This window comes from Lutzomyia longipalpis, chromosome 3, assembly GCF_024334085.1.
Source record: "Lutzomyia longipalpis isolate SR_M1_2022 chromosome 3, ASM2433408v1".
Taxonomy (NCBI): domain Eukaryota; kingdom Metazoa; phylum Arthropoda; class Insecta; order Diptera; family Psychodidae; genus Lutzomyia; species Lutzomyia longipalpis.
Window position 1 is genome coordinate 13166269 of NC_074709.1, and position 17442 is coordinate 13183710.

General features: G+C 35.6%; 4 protein-coding genes across 5 annotated transcripts in view; 3 read left to right on the plus strand and 1 right to left on the minus strand.

Moving 5' to 3' along the window:
* Positions 1 to 17442, plus strand: part of LOC129793173 (uncharacterized) — a 1136769-nt gene that overhangs the window by 61480 nt on the left and 1057847 nt on the right. The window lies entirely within an intron of this gene.
* Positions 1766 to 5734, plus strand: LOC129793216 (cyclin-dependent kinase 6). The gene is made up of 6 exons (XM_055833039.1): positions 1766 to 1988; positions 2166 to 2334; positions 3190 to 3499; positions 3586 to 3746; positions 3823 to 3958; positions 4689 to 5734. The coding sequence occupies exons 1-6, from the start codon at positions 1907 to 1909 to the stop codon at positions 4770 to 4772; spliced, it is 942 nt and encodes a 313-aa protein (XP_055689014.1). The 5' UTR covers positions 1766 to 1906; the 3' UTR covers positions 4773 to 5734.
* LOC129793240 (AP-3 complex subunit sigma-2) lies at positions 5904 to 7908 on the minus strand. Its single transcript, XM_055833068.1, has 4 exons — positions 7103 to 7908; positions 6937 to 7028; positions 6732 to 6867; positions 5904 to 6663 (listed from the first exon to the last, which is right to left on the minus strand). The coding sequence occupies exons 1-4, from the start codon at positions 7169 to 7171 to the stop codon at positions 6385 to 6387; spliced, it is 576 nt and encodes a 191-aa protein (XP_055689043.1). The 5' UTR covers positions 7172 to 7908; the 3' UTR covers positions 5904 to 6384.
* Positions 8217 to 17442, plus strand: part of LOC129793146 (myosin heavy chain, non-muscle) — a 39070-nt gene continuing 29844 nt past the window's right edge. For both annotated transcript variants that reach the window (XM_055832834.1, XM_055832836.1), the window contains exons 1-2: positions 8217 to 8574; positions 11845 to 12060. In XM_055832834.1, the coding sequence (XP_055688809.1) occupies positions 8443 to 8574; positions 11845 to 12060 (348 nt within the window). In that variant the 5' untranslated portion in view covers positions 8217 to 8442. The remainder of the gene's footprint in view (positions 8575 to 11844; positions 12061 to 17442) is intronic.

The window sequence follows — 17442 nt, forward strand, 5'->3', positions numbered from 1 at the left end:
AGATTGGGTAAAAGAAGAATTAATAATTCTTTCTCCAACTTTAAGCGACACGCCAATGGAATTTGATACATTGCGCTTTTTTTTCGCGCGCACGCTGACACGCCATAGAATCTCTCAGGAGAAATCTCTGTTGGGGGTTCTTGTTCTTTACTTGAGGAGAGCTGTGTGTTAGCATGATGTGAAAGTTCTGCAAAATGTTCTTCTGAATCTCTCTCATCAGCGAGTCTTTTTTTACGACACTGTTCTTTCTTTCTTTTTTTTAATTTTCACAAAACACGAGATATCATTCTCATTAGAATTATTAACTAATAAGAAAAAAAGATGTATTTTTTCTTTATACAACATAAAAGAGGAGGAATTATAATTTTAACTTACAGTGATAAGTGTATTTGAAAGTCTTGAAAGTAATTAAATGAACTTGTTATCTCTTTGGGAAAAACTTATTTTTAGAAAGATCTTAATGTGAAAATCTCTCATTTTTTTTATGGGTAGGATAATAAAATTATTATTTGCATTTCAAAAATCAATCTTTAGTATTTTTTTCTTCAAATAAAACGTATAGAGAATTATGCAATTACGTGTGCTGCAGGTAAATTAGAATTGCAGATCTTTTCTTACCCTTAGCACTTGAGAGTGAAAAAAAAAACATTTATTAAATGAGAAAATGCAAAAGAGTGTCGCCGTTTTTTTTCACATCATGCAATGTTGTTGCGTGATGAAGAAAATGTTTTGTACGGAAATTGGAATTTAATTCACTTTTTATTGCCACCATGACATCACAGAGTTTATTTCGTGTAGGCGACACAATTAAAATTAATTCCTCTGCAAATATTTTTGCTCCAAGAAAAGAATTATTATTCCCGAGAGCCAAAAAAAACATTATTCATAAAAAAAGAATATTTTCTTGCAGCCGTTAAATGCATTTTGCTTGAATTTTGGGTTTGCGCCGAAACCATTTGGCGGCGGACTTGAAGCTGAATTTCCTTCGCTCCTACGCAGTTTCTTGCAGTTTTTCCTGCCAATGGGGCTTCTTTGAGGTCCCCTGCATCTATTCCGGGGGTTTTTGGGATTTTCCGGGCGGTTTTTCTGGGAGTTAATTTGGGGGAAAAAGCCGCCGGGAGTTTTCGTTTTTATCTTTTTACACGACTTTTTTCCCGGAAATGGATTTTCGGGAACTTTTGAAATCGTTGATACTGATCGACGCGGCGTCGCCCCCTAAACCCGAAAAACTCAATTTCCCCGGAAAATTTGGCGGAAAGCGCGAGAAAATTACGAGAAACTAAAAGTGCGAGGGAGACGGTTAGCGGTGAGATAGCATGTGCATCCATCTCATTTTCTACACAAGCAACAGTGCGCCAAAAAATTGTTGTGGTAGCTTTTGGAACTAATACCAACTACACTTTGGGCGCCAAATTCAAAAAGTTTTCTTTTTCTACGCTAAAACCGCTAAAACTGAATTTGCTGAGTGAGAGATCTTCATACGTCCTTCTCTTTTGTGTTCAAATCATTTTCGCACCCCATTTTGGAAATTTGGCGCTCTTTATCAATCAGCAAAAATCCGAAAATACAAAAGAAAAACAATTTGAAAAAAATTCTCATTATAAAAAAAATCATCAAATCAACGAAAAATCAACAAAACGTTCATTATTTTACGCGTAATTTATTCTATACTCGCAAAAACGATCATTTCAAATGTTCCGAAAGCTGCGTTTTGTTGAAACTTTCAGCGGGAATTTGGCGGGCAATGGGTGAGAGAGACCGGAGATTCGTGTTGTCTCCCTTCCGCGCAACTTGTCAAAAAATAAGGGTGGAAGAAGAAGAAGAATTTTGAACGCAAGTGGAAAATCTGTTACAAATCTGTGAAAATTGTGTTTTCCACAGAAATCTATGCATTTACCGGTAGATCATGACCTCGGTGAAGAGTCAGTGCGAAAATATGCTGTTTCGATCGTCAACAAAGTATGAAGAATTGAACGAAATTGGAACCGGTAAGAATATTTTCTAGCTTGGACACGTTCATCATCAATGTTGGAAAAATGTGGCCGATTTTCACATTTTCCCCAACATTTTTCACCACTTCGTCCACTTTTGGAGTCTCCTGGGTGGGAGGATCGCGCACAAAGTGGCAGAAATGTGCTAATATGCCCCTTTCGGCCACCTTCCAGGTGCGTATGGGACGGTCTACAAAGCGATTGATCGACAAAATCCAGGTGCAGTGGTTGCCCTGAAGAAGGTTCGTGTTAAACTCACCGACGATGGGGTCCCCATGTCCACCCTCAGGGAGATTGCCCTCCTGAAGCAGCTGGAATCCTATTCTCATCCAAATATTGTCAAGTAAGTGGCACTGGTTGATCTCATTTTCCCGTTTCCGTCCCGCTAGATCTCCAAATGTGTCCGCGATTAACTGAAGTTTCTCCATTTGAATTTGAATTCCCAACAGTCGCACAAATGCATTTTATCGCAATTATTTAATTAGAGAATTTAATTTAATTTATTCGAAAAGATTAGCCTTTAATTCTTTTTTTTCTTTCTTCCAAAAAAAGAATTATATTGTGAAAGAAGTATTTGTCCTTCGCGGAGTTTCTTTCGGCGTCTGGCAATCTTTTCGTAACGATGGTTTTTATGATTGAAACCTGTTTTGGAGGCTCTTTCTGCGACTTCCGAAGAATCGTGGACATTAATTAATGTTTTTGTTTTAGTTTACTTTAATCGTTTTACGGGGAAAAAATCTCCTGGAATCTCAACATAATGTTTTTGCATGAATAATCATTTATTACTTGGGTTATAAACATAAGTCAAGAAGCATAAATTCTTGATAATCTTGGTTTAATATTAAAAGATGTTTTTCTTTTAAAAATATGATTTAATTCCGTTCAAACAAAGTTTGCACAAATCGACAAAATAATTTGTAAGTAATGTTTAAATGAATAAGAAGAAGAATCGGTTTAAAAAAAGCTTTCTTATTGGCTGGATAAATTGGGCGAAGCGTTCTTATTGGCTACCCTTGGCTTACTATGTGGAGCTTAGATGTAAAGCTAATTTAAACGGAGTAAAGTCCTTTAAAGAAAGAATCTTTATTTTGAAAAAAGAAGATCTTACAAAAGAAAATAAACAAATTCATGATTAAAAATAAATAATCTCGTATCATGTTCTGTGCGTGCGTGTGTATTGTGTGTAAACACCTGGAAGGCTCATTGATGTGTGCCATGGCCAGAGACTCGAACGAGAACAGCAACTTGTGCTCTACCTCGTCTTTGAGCACCTGGAGCAAGATCTTGCTGGCTATATTCAGCGACTACCGAGCTCGGGGATGACACCACACACAATCCAGAGACTCTCAATGGAATTGCTGACGGGAGTGGATTTTCTCCATTCGCATCGCATCATTCACAGAGATCTCAAGCCACAGAATCTTCTTGTCTCGGCATCGGGGCACCTCAAACTCGCAGACTTCGGGCTGGCAAAGACGTATGACTTTGAGATGAAACTCACGTCTGTGGTGAGTTCTTTTGAGGCACTTCTCCGTCTTTTTTTTTAGAGAGCGATAATTCAATTCTATTCGTGGATGATGATTTCTCTTGTCAGGTTGTTACTCTGTGGTACCGTGCACCGGAAGTTCTTCTTAATCAACCATACACGAGTGCCTTGGATATTTGGAGTGCTGCCTGCATTATTGCTGAAATGTTCTCGAGAGAACCACTTTTCCCGGGAGCCTCAGAAAAGAATCAACTTGACAGAATATTCGAGTGAGTTTCCTTTCCACGCGCATGATCACCGTTGATCAACTATTGATCGGTTTTATTTTTTATTTTTTTGGTACAGATTGACTGGAAGACCCAGCGCAAATGCTTGGCCAGCGGGAATTTCAATATCTCGCGATAGCTTTGCCAATCGCCCGTCAAAGCAACCAAGAGACCTGTGTCGGTATCTCTGTGAATACTCCAATGATCTTCTTGCGGTGAGTAATGTTTGTTTATTTTCTTTTCTTTTTTTCGTGTAGTTGAAGATGTTTTTTTTTCGTGAAAATTTATTCTCTTTATGCTCGTTCCCATTTCGATCATTTGGTTAATTTTAGAAAAGAAAACGATCAATGATCTTTATCGATCGAGAAAACTTTGTGATCACAAATCGGGAAAATTGATCTTTTTGTTTTAATAGTTTATGAAGAGATCGCATAACCGATTGACCCCTTGACCTTACAAATCTGTAGGAAGTTATATAATTTTGCGATAACTTGTAGTTCAATTGTTTATCAGAATTGAAAGTTTAAAATTAAAGATCAGCGATCGCTGGTTTAAAAACATTACATATTTAAAACTTTTTTTTTAATATTTAATTTAACATATAAACATAGCTATGTGTTCAAACCTATAATAACACCATTTTTACTCACTTGGAAGCTTTTTAAGGGTTCTGTGGGTCCTAATTTAGTGAGCAATAAGTTTTTACCTAATATTGATCAAATATTGCTCAATAATTGATCAACCGTTTGGCAGACACCATTAATTTATCAATAATTGAGCACTCGTGGGCTGAATCAAAATGTTTGCATGACATAAATTAAACTCAAATTAAAATTTAAACTACAAATTTAGTGTGAAGCGCCCAAAATTACGTTCAAGGAGGAAATTCTAAAACTTTTAAAGAAATAAATTTAAAGAGAAATGTTTTGAAATATTTTCTTACAGCAAATGTTAGCGTTCGAACCCAGAAGTCGTCCATCCGCCATGGAGTGCCTCCATCATGCATATTTCAAACAGGAGCCACTCTAACATTTTCTTCCGGCAGAGTTTCTTAATTATTAAGACCTTACAACCACACAACGTGAACTTTTTTCTGCAAGAATGTAGTATTTTGCAGAGAGAAGTTTATTTCGTCGTGTGGACCCCCAATTAATGATAAAATGTTCATCGGATCCAGATCTCGGCATTTTTAAAATTTTTTTTTTCAGTTTTAAGGGCAGAAATATTTTTTTAGCTAGTTAGAATGATAGGATATTACAATTAGATGGTAGACGTTAGAGAAAACTAAAGTTAGTCACTGCGTAGAAATTAAAACCAAAATTTTGTGATAAGTAAATGGGGTTTATAAAGGATATCAAAGCAAAATTTTCATTGAGTTAACATTTCGACACTTTTTTTTTGGAAGCGGCAGTGAATATTTTGAATTATATACACGTTTTTTTGGTTAATTAAGCTCTTTTAGAAGTTAGTTTAGGTTGTTAAGTAATCAAAAAAAAAAAAAATTAGAGTGATGTGAGTCTCGCAGGATAGCTCACGCGCACAGGGGGTGTTGGGGGAAACATGCGAAAGGACTGATTTTCTTTTTGTGGGGGGAATTCCTTTCAAGGGATTTTAATTACATAATTAACTATTATTATATATACAACTGAATCAAGCCATCATATTTTACAAAGCGTCAATTAGTTTAGTTCTTTAGTAGATTTATAGTTTTAGGGAAGTAAAAATAAAAGTTAGTTCACCAATGAGACGTTAATAAGACGTCTGTTAGATTAAAAAAAAAATAAAACAACAAAATAAAAGCAATCATTTCACGTTAAAAACTCATTTGATCATCGAAATTCTGTAGGTTGTTCAAACACGAAAATATTGTTGCAAGAGTAATGTGATTGCAGTATTTTGGCATTATGACAAAATTTATACGACTTTTTTTTGGCAATTTTGTAGTTAAAAAGATTTTTTTTTGGAGAAATAAAATTGAATTTATAAGAAAAGTATGTTCTTCTTATTGGCCGAGAGGTTGTAGCGTCGTTTTGTCAATCAGAATGTCGTAGGTTCGAATCGAAAGCTTCGTCGTCTATTTATCATTTTTTTTTCAGTTATATTGGGTTCTATTCAGCGACCAAGAAATCCTTGAAATCTTTGAAATCAAACAAAACAATATTTTTTTTAAATAGATTTTCTTTACTATATATTTCCCCCTCTCTCCTATATGTATTCTATTTTGAGAAAGGGTGGGGGAGGCTTTTACATAAAATATCAATATAGTCTCGTAGATAATGATGGGAGGGGGGATGCAGAATAGTGGATAAATATTGCAATGATTGCAGGATTAGGGGGAGAGCGCACACATTGTTCAATTGGATGTTGCGTCCCTCCGTGCCCCCTCGGGTTCCAGGGAATTGACACCACGGAGGACTTCGTGGGTGGTGAAGTTGAATCGATATGGGCAGAGGGAGAGACTCTGTAGGGATTTGAGTACACGGAAGTCACTGGGAGGCTTCTGGAGGGCTCTCTCGTGGACAACGTGGCCGCTGGTGTGGGAGGCACTGCTGCTCTGGTAGGAATCCCCAGATGGGGCAATGCTCGCAATGGGGGTGCACTCAATGGGGATGTACATTTCGTGTGGATCGTAGTTAATTGGTCAGAATTTCAGATCTTTAATAGCCTGCGGGAGGTCCGGCAATTTCATGTCTTTTATCTGCTGCGGAATGTTCATACTCTTCACGGCGCTAACAGCTCTGGCGGGAGCAGCCGAGATGCCCGCCTCCTGCTTCACCAGCTTATTCTGATCCTCTATTCGCGCCAGGATATCTGCCATATTTGTCTGCAGCACCATTCCACCCATTACGAGCTCCGACAGGATGTGATGGACGGCATCAGCGTGGAAAATCAAATCGAGCTCACAAACATTCTCAAAACACTAAAAAAAAGTATTTTTCTTCTCAATAAAAAATTTTCCGGAAAGATTCTTTGTCTAATTATACATACCTTATCGAGTGTCTCCACAAACACCTGGATCAGATCGAGGATACCCAATTCGCTCTCTGACGAATCAACGCAGAAGACAAAGTACAGAGTGGCATAGTGCCGATAGATTAGCTTGTAATCTGAGCCCCCAATCAAGCTGTGTGAAAGAAAAAACATTAATTCAGAAAATCATCCAATCAGGAGGAATTTTTCGACTGAATCTTACCTTCCCCCCTCAAGGAAATTGCACACATTGTCATCTCGCTTGGAGACAAGCTGGAATGTCTCCTTGATTATCTGCTGCTGCATATCTTCACTCTGCAAATAGACAAAAAGTACCAGAAATTATCTCAAAAAAGAGCCCTCACATAACCTCATTTTGCAAAACTCACAAAATATTGATAGAATTTCGACAGTCTCGGCTTCCCATGGTTGTTAAACACTAGAATTGCCTTAATCATGGTTTAATATACTACCTACACACTAATTATTTCATTAAATTTCCTCCAAAATGCAAAAAATATGCGAATTGTTCTACACAAGAATTTTTTTTATTTGCATCCCCCACTTATCTTCTTCTTCTTCTATGTCTGTCAATAATTTCGTTTCTGTTCAGCTATGCATTTCAACACCGTTGGTTCGATCGCGATGAAATTTGGTAAAGAGGCTCCTTTTATCAGGCGGTTTTTACCAACGACATTCATTTTCCCCCCAGAGCCCCCCTCCATAGCGCCCCCGTATAAAATTCATCCTTTTTTGACTACTTTTTGAATTTGGCGCCATAAAATGTAGTTCCAAAAGTCACCACTGCTGTTTTTCGGTACATTTTGTATAAGAGAAAATGAGACAGTGTACGTCACTGATACTGTCTCCCTCACACTTTCAGTTTTTCGCAATTTTCTCGCGTTTTCCGCCGAATTTCCCAGCGAAATTACCTTTTTTGTGACCAGGAAGCGACGCCGCGTCGTTCGGCGTCTCCAGTTCAAAACACTCAAAATTTCCGCCAAAAAAAGTCGTATAAAATGGTTTTTTTAAACCGGCGAATTTCGCGCCCAAATTTTTACTGAAGCTCCCCGGGGCCCCCTAAGCGTTTCCCGCGTAGGCCCGAGTCGCAAAAATGAGTTTTTCCCGGAAAAATAAATTTTTAAAATTTTTCGCACCACTATAAACAAACATGGAAATGTCCGCGGAATGTCGTACCTTTGTCTATGGTGTGTCTTCTGCATGAAGTTAACTGAAAGCAATTGGAGTCGAATAACAAACGTATTTGCATTTATCTTAATTTTCTCAATGTCTCTTACATTCTTAGAAGAATAATTAAATTCTTACTATTTTTTGGGCAATTAATTCTATTTTCCAGGAGATTTTTATAAAGAAGGCTAGAGTCACGTAAAAAAATATTCCGGCTTTTGAGCAAAACACACATGAAGTTAGCCGAGGTAGTCAACTTGCTGCAGTGAAGATAGTTGAGTATGAAAAAATAATAAGAAGAAAAAAACATGTCAATTTTTTTTCAGTTGCAAGAAAGCCGTCGCAGAGACAAGGTGAAAAAATTCGGAAAATTAGTGATTCAGTGGAAAATTAGCGGCTCATCCGCCATTAGATTGTGTGCTGGTGTTTTGTTGGCCCGCTTGTGAAGGAAGGAAAACTTGGGAAAGAAAGTGTGTAAACAGAAAAGGGAGTTTTGGGAAGAAAAGAATCGTTTCATTGTGCAAACGCCGCGCGAGTAAAAATGGCTGATATGGCTGATCGGAATGATCCGGACCTCAAGTATTTGTCCGTGGAGCGAAGTCAATTCAACGATCCCGCCACCCAGGCTGAGTGGACACAGAAGCGCCTCGTCTGGGTGCCCCATGAGACACAGGTACGTCCGCCCGGCTCCATGCTGGGTGCCCCATTGTACGGCCCTCGCGAAACTCCCCGTCGCGGTGGACGCGGTGAACTTGAACCTCCGCCCCGTACGAACGGCCAATGAGCCCCAAAGTGCCAGGGCGGTGACTCAATTTCCGCCGGATTTTTCCATCATTGAGGTGTGATAAGGCAACCACTCTCGCACCTTTCCCCCATTTCCACGGAATCCGTGAGACACACACCGTGGTTTTGGGCTGATTCACCACTTCGTGGCATCGGCGGCTGCTTTAGCCATTAAATCCACGAAAGAATCTGGCCCCCAGACTCTCCTCCAAGTGGCCGCGCAAGAGAGATAAAAAGTCTCACAACCTCTTGAGGGGCAGCTCAGTACACAAAAAGTGTTCGTCCTATTGGAAAAGAAAACTCTCAAATCTTTCTAAATCTTAGGGGAGAATGGCATAAAATGATTCTTTTGACTTAAAGGACCCAAGGAGCTGTTAGAAGTAAATCTAGAATCAAAGGAAAACTTTTAAAGCTTGTTATCAATCTCAATGATTTAGGCTGCCTAAAACTTAAAGCTACAAGGGCTTCTTCTTATCCTTAAACCCTTAATAAATTTTTAATTGCTTGCAAAAAATCACTTTGCAGCCCCTTAAAGAATTCTCTCGCAGAAAAATAAACTCTCTTCACAATAGTTGGGTAAAATTCTCTCCCAAAACAGTCCGTTGTGTGTGCGCGAGAGAGGCTCCACCGGCATTTAGTTTGCGATGACGTAAGGCAACTTTTGGAAGAGACACACACCAAAATTCGTGGCGATAGAGAGCGGGAATGGCTAAAGAAAAAAAAAACTGCTTTTATGTCTTTGCCGAAAAGACGAGTTACAGGAGACCCACCGAAGACCAAAAAAAATGTTTAAGAAGAAGAAGGAAAAAAAGAACGAATTGAAACACAAATGTGGTTATGAGCTTCTCTCGTGTGGTGTCCACAATGTACTCCATTTACACACATTCTGATGGCGGCATAGCGACTCATTCAACGTGTACACCACTCCCCGAAAAATTGTGAGTGCCTCTTTGCCCGGGGAGTGTGTGTTTGCGTGGCGAGACGTCGATGGGCCAAAAGCTTTTGCTGGAGAACTTGGCTGGACAGAGGCAGTTCTCACTCAATAAACAGCAGGATGTCCCGTGTGCGAAGGTAAAAGCGAACCAACAGCTGGTCCCTCGCACTGGGATTGACTTGTTGCGTCCAGGACAAGGGCAAAAGCAAGTGTTCCACCGACAAGTGCCCACCGCAGAATTGAGGGGAAGACTTCCTTGTAATTTAAATTATGCCAAAGGGGCATCACATGCCGTCTCTGCGCCTAAATGGGGCAGCAAAGTGGTCTAATTGCTGCCATTCTTTTTCACTTCATCTCGTGCCTAAGACAAGGTAGTTTGAGAGTTTGAAAGAAGCCCCAGCCTTAGGTGATATTTCACAGAAAGAAATTCCCAGAAATTCAAGCACTTCCTCTCTGTTCATGTTGTTATTTCGTCAAATCTACTAAATCCCGATACTGTGATAAGAACCGATGATTATGTACTCTTCGTATCCATCAACTGATAAGAATTGATAAGGATTTTTTTTTCTATAAATATTGGAAAAGTGATTTAGATGATTTAATATTATTAAGTTTAGCTTTGATAAACTTAATTTGCACTCAGACTGCAACTAAGTATGTTGCACAGGTTCAATTTTAGGCTTAATCGCGTTGCTGGGGCTTCTAAAGAGAATTTTATTTTCAATAGAATGAATCATATTTAATATAGAATCTAAATCAGTTGATATTTTTCATTTATTGTTCTTTTAAAAATTTCTTTCTTTTGATTTTAATGTTAAAAGTTCTTTTTTTGTAAAGATTATAAAAAAAAATAATTAAATTCTTGCTGTGATCTCTATGATCTCGATTTTGTATATAATATTCTAATTATTCGTCAAAAAAATCAAACTATTCAGCAGATGAAACCGTATTAGTTTTTAGTCCTAAACTGACTTAGACTGATGATCATAGACCTAGAAAATACAAATTTCTAGCCACGAATTCTACCCTAAGAAAGCTGAATTCAAATTCTAAAAGCACAAAATTCAAGCCAAAAAATACAATCGGTTTTAGTCCAAAGAATGTTTCTAACTATGTAGACTAAAACGGTCTTAAAAGAAAAATGCTTGCTGAAAAAAATATTCAGTCAACCCTTTCAATCTCTATTAAATCTAATTATGTTATCCTTTACATCAAAGATAAAAAGGGTAAAGAAGATAAAATTATTTTTTCATCTAAATTTGATAGAAAAAATAGAAAAATCAAAGGCAAAAGAATTAATAAAATCCAAACAGAAGAAGAAAATTATTCTTTCCCTTTTTTTTTTAACGAGAGAGACATTTTGACAAATTACACGTTAATTGTTTTTCTTTTCCTCGTAACCTATATTTAATTTAACAGCACTGTGAGCACTATATTCGTCATTTAATTATGGGTGTCAGTGTGGGCAAGAAAAAGGAACAATTAACTGCCACAGAGAGATGAGAATACAACAAGAAAACAGACCCGCAAGCTATTGCTGATGGTCGATGGTTGTTGATTAATTTTTACGATCAACTATGCCCAAATGCAGACTCAATAGAGTTGTGTGAAGGTTCATGAATGAATTGTGAACACCCAAGAAGCCCCCTCCCCCTTTTTTAAAGATATTTTACTCCGAGGAAAAGTGAATTCAATGAAATTTCTCAAGAGTTTTGCATTTATTTTATTTATTCGTGCAATTTTTTTCAATGTTTGTTTTGTCTGTATTAAATAAATTTATTTAATGTTTTTTTCTTTTATCAATTTGATTCGTCGTGCATTCCTTGGATGAGATATTGATAATGCTAAAAGAAAAATTGTTTTATTGCTCTTCCATACGATGTTTGATAGTAAATTGATAAGAAATTGAAAGCCAAGTATAATTAATTTAAAGTTTAAAAAGAAACAACACAGATGAGACAGACGTGCGCGGAGAGAGATGAGTTAGTAGGAAATCAATTAGATGCTTCTCATCAATGAAGAGAAAAAATGATGAACAATGAAATCGAAATTGAGCTTCACTTTCTTTTCTTATAATGTTGTTTATAAAAGTAATTTAATTTCAGTTTAAATCTCTTCTTACATGCGGAAATTCCATCTTAATTTGCATTTTTGAGAAGGAAATTTTTGTTTTAAATGATAATTTGAGGACTGCTAATTTAATTCTTTTTTTCACCCTTCTCACAGGGATTCGTTGCGGCAAGCATCAAGGGTGAAGACAATGATGAGGTGGAAGTTGAGGTGGCCGATAGTGGGAAGAAAATGATGGTTCATCTGGATGACATTCAAAAGATGAACCCCCCAAAATTCGACAAAGTCGAGGACATGGCTGAATTAACATGTCTAAATGAAGCATCCGTATTGCACAATATCAAAGATAGATACTACTCCGGATTGATTTATGTAAGTACAATAAATAATTTCAATTTACATAAATATATGTTGTGTGCTCTCTTCCATATTTCTCTCCCATAAATGTATGCGCGTGTGTGTGTGTGGAGAGATAACAAAAGTAGCCGGAACTTCTTTTGTGGCCTGCTTTTGAATTATTTTTTCACTTTAAGCTTCTGCCTCTTTTACCTTCATCACTTTGATGGGTACCTATATTATGCTATTTTGTACTATGCTCTTGCACCTCCTCATTGAACTTTCACAGAGAAAGATTTTTAATGGGCTACAAGAACAAAAATCCCACATAAAGAATAATTTTTTTTTGGTATGAATCATAAGTAATGTGGTAAGAGGGAAAATTATGATGCATTTAGAAAAATTTGTGCGTCATTTCCCAAGAACTTATCAAGTTTGTTTATTCACAAAAGAAGTTCTTTTTTTCCTTCTTCTTTTGAATGAAGAGCAATGTGGTTTCTTTTGCAATATTTATGTATGAATTTTTTTTTAGGTATTTTGGAATTCCTAAAGATTGCTCATTTCTTTTGGTAATATGTTCAAATCAATCTTGCAATTGAAGCCACGCCTTAATGTTATTTAAAACGAATTTGTTAATGAAATGCAAATGAAAAAGAAGAAGAATTTGTGTTTGAGAGTGTAAAACAAGAGCTCTGATTGGCTGATAAATTTTGACAGATCGTTTTTATTGGGTATCGTTCACTTTTGAGGTGGAATCTCGATGCATGGTTAATTTGAATTAAGCCTCCCTTTATTGGTTATCAATATTCTACGACAGAAATCTTCTGGCTCATTTTTTTGTTTTGAATTCAGCGTTAAAAATATTTTTTTTTTTAAACTAAACAATGGGCCTTATTCAGCGACCAAGAAACCCTTGAAATTCGCTTAAAATCTTGAAATTTCAGTACAAAATTCAAAGATTTCAAGGGTTTCTTGGTCGCTGAATCAAGCCCAATAAGTGTCATAAACCAAGAAAATTCCTTATCTTTAATTTATTTGCACAGAGTGGTACATCTCTATTTACATTGACGGCGATGCTTTTTTTCTCTCTTCTTTCGGAACACTTATTCTTCTTTTTTTTTTTTTCAACTTTCTTGAATTGATCACGTTTGAAGGTTTAAGTTGTAAATATTTGATTAATGAGAAATGATGACGTCACCACTGATGCCCGAAGTCAAGAAGAAATAAAGAAAAAATCGAAATATTTAATGGAATAACCTTCCCAATTATTGACAAAATAATATATTTAAAACCTTTGTTTATATTCTTTTTGAGAGATTATTTTAATGAAGAAGATTATCTTACGATGTGAGGTGAATTTTCATCTTATTTTTGGTTGAGAAGCTATTCCTACCTACCTTTGCGTTCTTTGTTAAGCCACTAAAGACAATCCAATGAGCAGCACCTCTCTTGTGAGCCACGGATCTTTCTTTAATGCGCCCATTTAGCCCGTGAGTCAACATTGGCATGTAAAACAAACCTGTGAATCACATACAAATGCATGCAAGCTGAGAGTGGCGAATGTGTGTGAAAAATGATCGTGAAAAATTGTTCACTTTTGTAATGCAAACAAGTTTTTGAATTGAAAAAAAAAAAAAATAAAGAAGCAACATCGATTGCACCTTAGTGAGCATCACAAGACGATGATGATGATCCATCCGGGTGAAGAAAGAGAAAATGTTAATGTGGTTTTGGGGGAAAATGCAAAAGAAGAAAATTAAATTGATTTTTATAATGTTGGGTTTTTTCTTCGTATGTGGAAATTTACAAAAATGATTAATAAAAATTTGGAGAAAAGATTAAAAATAAATTATTTACAAAAATATTTTCAAATAATATCAAAAATTTATTTACAATTTTCATCCATATATTATGGGGATTTAATTGGAATTTCCCCAAATGAGTGTGTTATGTGGAAGGAATGAGGGAGTTAAAACTTTTTTTTAGCATTAAACATTGAATTTTTCTTTATCTGATTTGGACAGAGAATGAGGAAATTCTCTCTTGTGCGCTCACAATAATAAAAAAGCATTAAATTTACACACAATTTTGTATTCAATGTGCGCGAGGCAAAATGTTTTGGGAGTGAGAAAGAAAGAAAAAAATTCAACGACTAAATAAGCGCGAAAATGACCAAAAGGCACGCTGAATTCTTATTTGCATACGCCATGCGATGCCAAACAGAGAATTTTCTCCAGCAATGCTATTGCCGGATGATGTTTATTTGAATTTGAGAATGTATAAAGCGAACAAAAATGTCTGCGGGTGCCTCTAAGTTAAGTTTGTTGGGGAGGAAGAAAACACAAAGAATCACAAGATGTGCAATTGATTTACAGTTGCGAGAAAAGTCTCTTGCACTCGACTTGGTGAAGGTCACGAATGTTTGTCTTATGGGATTCTATATATGTGTACGTACATAGTATGTGCAGAGTACATTGAACAATGTACAGTCAATAAGGCAAAGAAGAAATTCTATTTGTGCAGAAATGGATGAAATATACAAAAATTAAATGAAGAAAAAAAGAAGAGCTTCTGAATGAAGAAGAAAACTCAAAGGGGAGGTGCAATTCAATTAAAAAAAAAACGTACAATTTACTTGCTTGTAGTACAACTGCGCGAATCGTGTAATGAGGTAATTCACTTTTATTCACAGTCCCACACTTCTCGTAGTTTTATCGCTTGACTAAGAGATACTTACAATGTTTTTTTGTGAATCTTTCTTCTTTACAATTTTGTACAAGAAGTGGACTTTCGAATGTCCTGTCAGAAGAATATTTTAAAAGATTTTTTATCGAATGATCAAAGGGATGAAAGAATCAAAAGGAAAATTAATTTTGCTAATAAACATTATTCCCTGATAAGCTTTTAAAGCCCATCTATTCGCCATTCAATTAATCAGTCTGCATAGTCTAAATGGATTAGAAGGTAAATGTCCCGGATTCTCAATTAATTTGCAAAACGACTTTCACATTAATATTCTCCCAGAAGCAAGAGAGATGAAGAGGGAAATAGAGTCAATGAAAGGGGTTACCTCGAGAGCCACATCAATTATCTTGTTTATTTTGAAAATTCCCCTACAAATGCTATCCCACCCACGCGGTGCAATGGAGATTATGTATTCCCCTCAATGTCCACAGAAGTTCAATAAATTTTCTTAATCAATAACATATAATATTAATTTCAACCTTCTTTTCCTCTATTTTCCATACAAATTCATCGCATTGTACATCTGTTTCACTATCCTATTAATGGTCATTTGCATACAATGGAAAAAGTATATTGAGAGACTTTTTGACAAATTTTCTCCGTCAATCATTTCTTGAGATTTTGTCTGAAAGAAAAAACAAATTCTCTCTCTATTGTTTCTTTCATGTGTGTGTGTCGTAAAAGAATTGGCCACCTCTTCATAAATTTAAGATTAAGGTACATATTTGAACTACTTAATTTGAAAAGTGCGCTTAACTTATTATTATTCAAAGCAAAAAAAAAGTATTTGATTGATAATTCATCTTTTAAGACCCTTTCTTAAAATCATTTTTATGTCTTTTAAATTAATCAAAAACAACATTAATGTAACTCAAAACTGTTGTAATTGGTAATACTTTTAAAAATCCCACCAGATGTCTCTTCGACACACCTTTGCCCTCTAGTGAGAAATTTTTTTTGACTTAATTGATTTATTTAAACAATTTAAAGTCTTTTAAAACCAAAAAAAAATCTAGTTTTGTAGCTATCCCACGGCGTAGATAATCATCAAACAATCTACCGCTTATATGGTCATATTCAGCAAGTTTATATTCGCAGTTTGAACACACTTGACAGTGTACCAATTTGTTGTTAATATGAATTTAATTTAAAATGCAGTTATATACATGAGGTAGAGATGTGAGAGAACAGTATACATAAATAAAAATCTATGTTGCATGCTTTGAACAGAAGCCGTTCAATTAGCAATTCCTCAATATCAGTTTCTTTTTTTTTACCCGCATAATGCTATTTAATGCAAAGGCTCGGTGTGTTTGTCTCTTCACTCCAACACCGTGTCATCTGATCTCTTATAAAAGGTATATTTCACATGTGCCACACATTATGATTTATTGGTTGAGCACAAAAAGTGAATAAATGCGCTAAAGGTATATATTCTACTACAATTTATTAAAATGTGAATTTTCATGCAAATGAAATCCCTCTCTCTAAAAAAATAAAGATGAATAAAATTTGCAAACATGATTGTGAAAATAAATTATGATTGAGCTAAAATGGGTAATGAAGTTGTGGAAAATGTTGACTCCTCTCTCCCTCTCTGTTATACCTCAAGCCTTCTTAAAGTTAAAAATCATCGAGAGTTGATCTTCCAAAATTGGTTGGTACTCTGTTTAACTTGATTTTTATTGCGACATCATCACCATGCTGCGTGTATCTCTCCTTATTTTGTTTTATTTGTAAAATATCTCCATATGATGATTTTTCCTACGGTCAACCCAACCAATTTTGCTATGGACAAAACCAAATGAGTCTGGGGGCTACACAGAGAGCTCCGCAGCAGCAAGAAACCCATGGAGTTGCCACAGCTTTCAAGACTATATCAATTTAAAAAATACCGCACTGAAATTTATCACCAAATTTGGTGAGAAAGTCTCTCGGTGAGACCATAAGAATAAATTGTGCTTCTCTTGCTGCTTTTTTCACACACACTCACAACATAACTTGTCATAATGTGCCAAATTGCCTTTAATCGGGCATCAAATGACAGAAAAAAAGGGAATTAATACATTATATCTCAATATGATAATGAGGAAGCCAATTATTGTGTACATGGACATTTTCTTGTTTAATATATTACCCTCACTTGCTAAAATTCAATGATAATTAGCATTTTCTGTGTGAGAAAAAATTGTCTTTGATGAATTTTTTTTTAAAATTAATTTCGTTAAAATAAGATTTACTTTATATTTTTTTTTCATTTTGAATTAAATTTTATAAATGTAGGAATAAATGAATAAAAAGTCAACAGGTGCAAAATATCTTGACAACTCAATTAAAAAGCTGTTGAAAGAACCTTCTTCGGTAGGTTTTGATTTTTTTTATATTATTATAAGACAGATTGTTGATGCAGAGAATATCATTCTTTTAATTAAAAGTTCAAGTTTAATAGATTGTTAATTTTCTAACAAGATTACAACATACCTAACTTACCTAATATTAAATATAGAACAGGTAGTCTAAATCTGTCATTTGAGTAAATTCGTTTGTTGCAAAAATCTTCTTAAAATGATTTAAAACAAATTGACGAAACATTGTACATTATTCGATGATTAATAAAAATTCTCAAATACAATGTTTTGAGACTTGAAAAATTCGTTGGGAATTTTGCATTCT

Excerpts from the sequence above, each read along its gene's own strand:
- LOC129793216 (XM_055833039.1), top strand. The coding sequence starts at position 1,907 with ATGACCTCGGTGAAGAGTCAGTGCGAAAATATGCTGTTTCGATCGTCA. Across the intron at positions 2,335-3,189 it reads TCTCATCCAAATATTGTCAA|GCTCATTGATGTGTGCCATG; the intron begins GTAAGTGGCACT and ends AACACCTGGAAG. Across the intron at positions 3,500-3,585 it reads AGATGAAACTCACGTCTGTG|GTTGTTACTCTGTGGTACCG; the intron begins GTGAGTTCTTTT and ends TTCTCTTGTCAG.
- LOC129793240 (XM_055833068.1), bottom strand. The coding sequence starts at position 7,171 with ATGATTAAGGCAATTCTAGTGTTTAACAACCATGGGAAGCCGAGACTG. Across the intron at positions 6,868-6,936 it reads AATTTCCTTGAGGGGGGAAG|CTTGATTGGGGGCTCAGATT; the intron begins GTAAGATTCAGT and ends TCTTTCACACAG. Across the intron at positions 6,664-6,731 it reads TTGTGGAGACACTCGATAAG|TGTTTTGAGAATGTTTGTGA; the intron begins GTATGTATAATT and ends ACTTTTTTTTAG.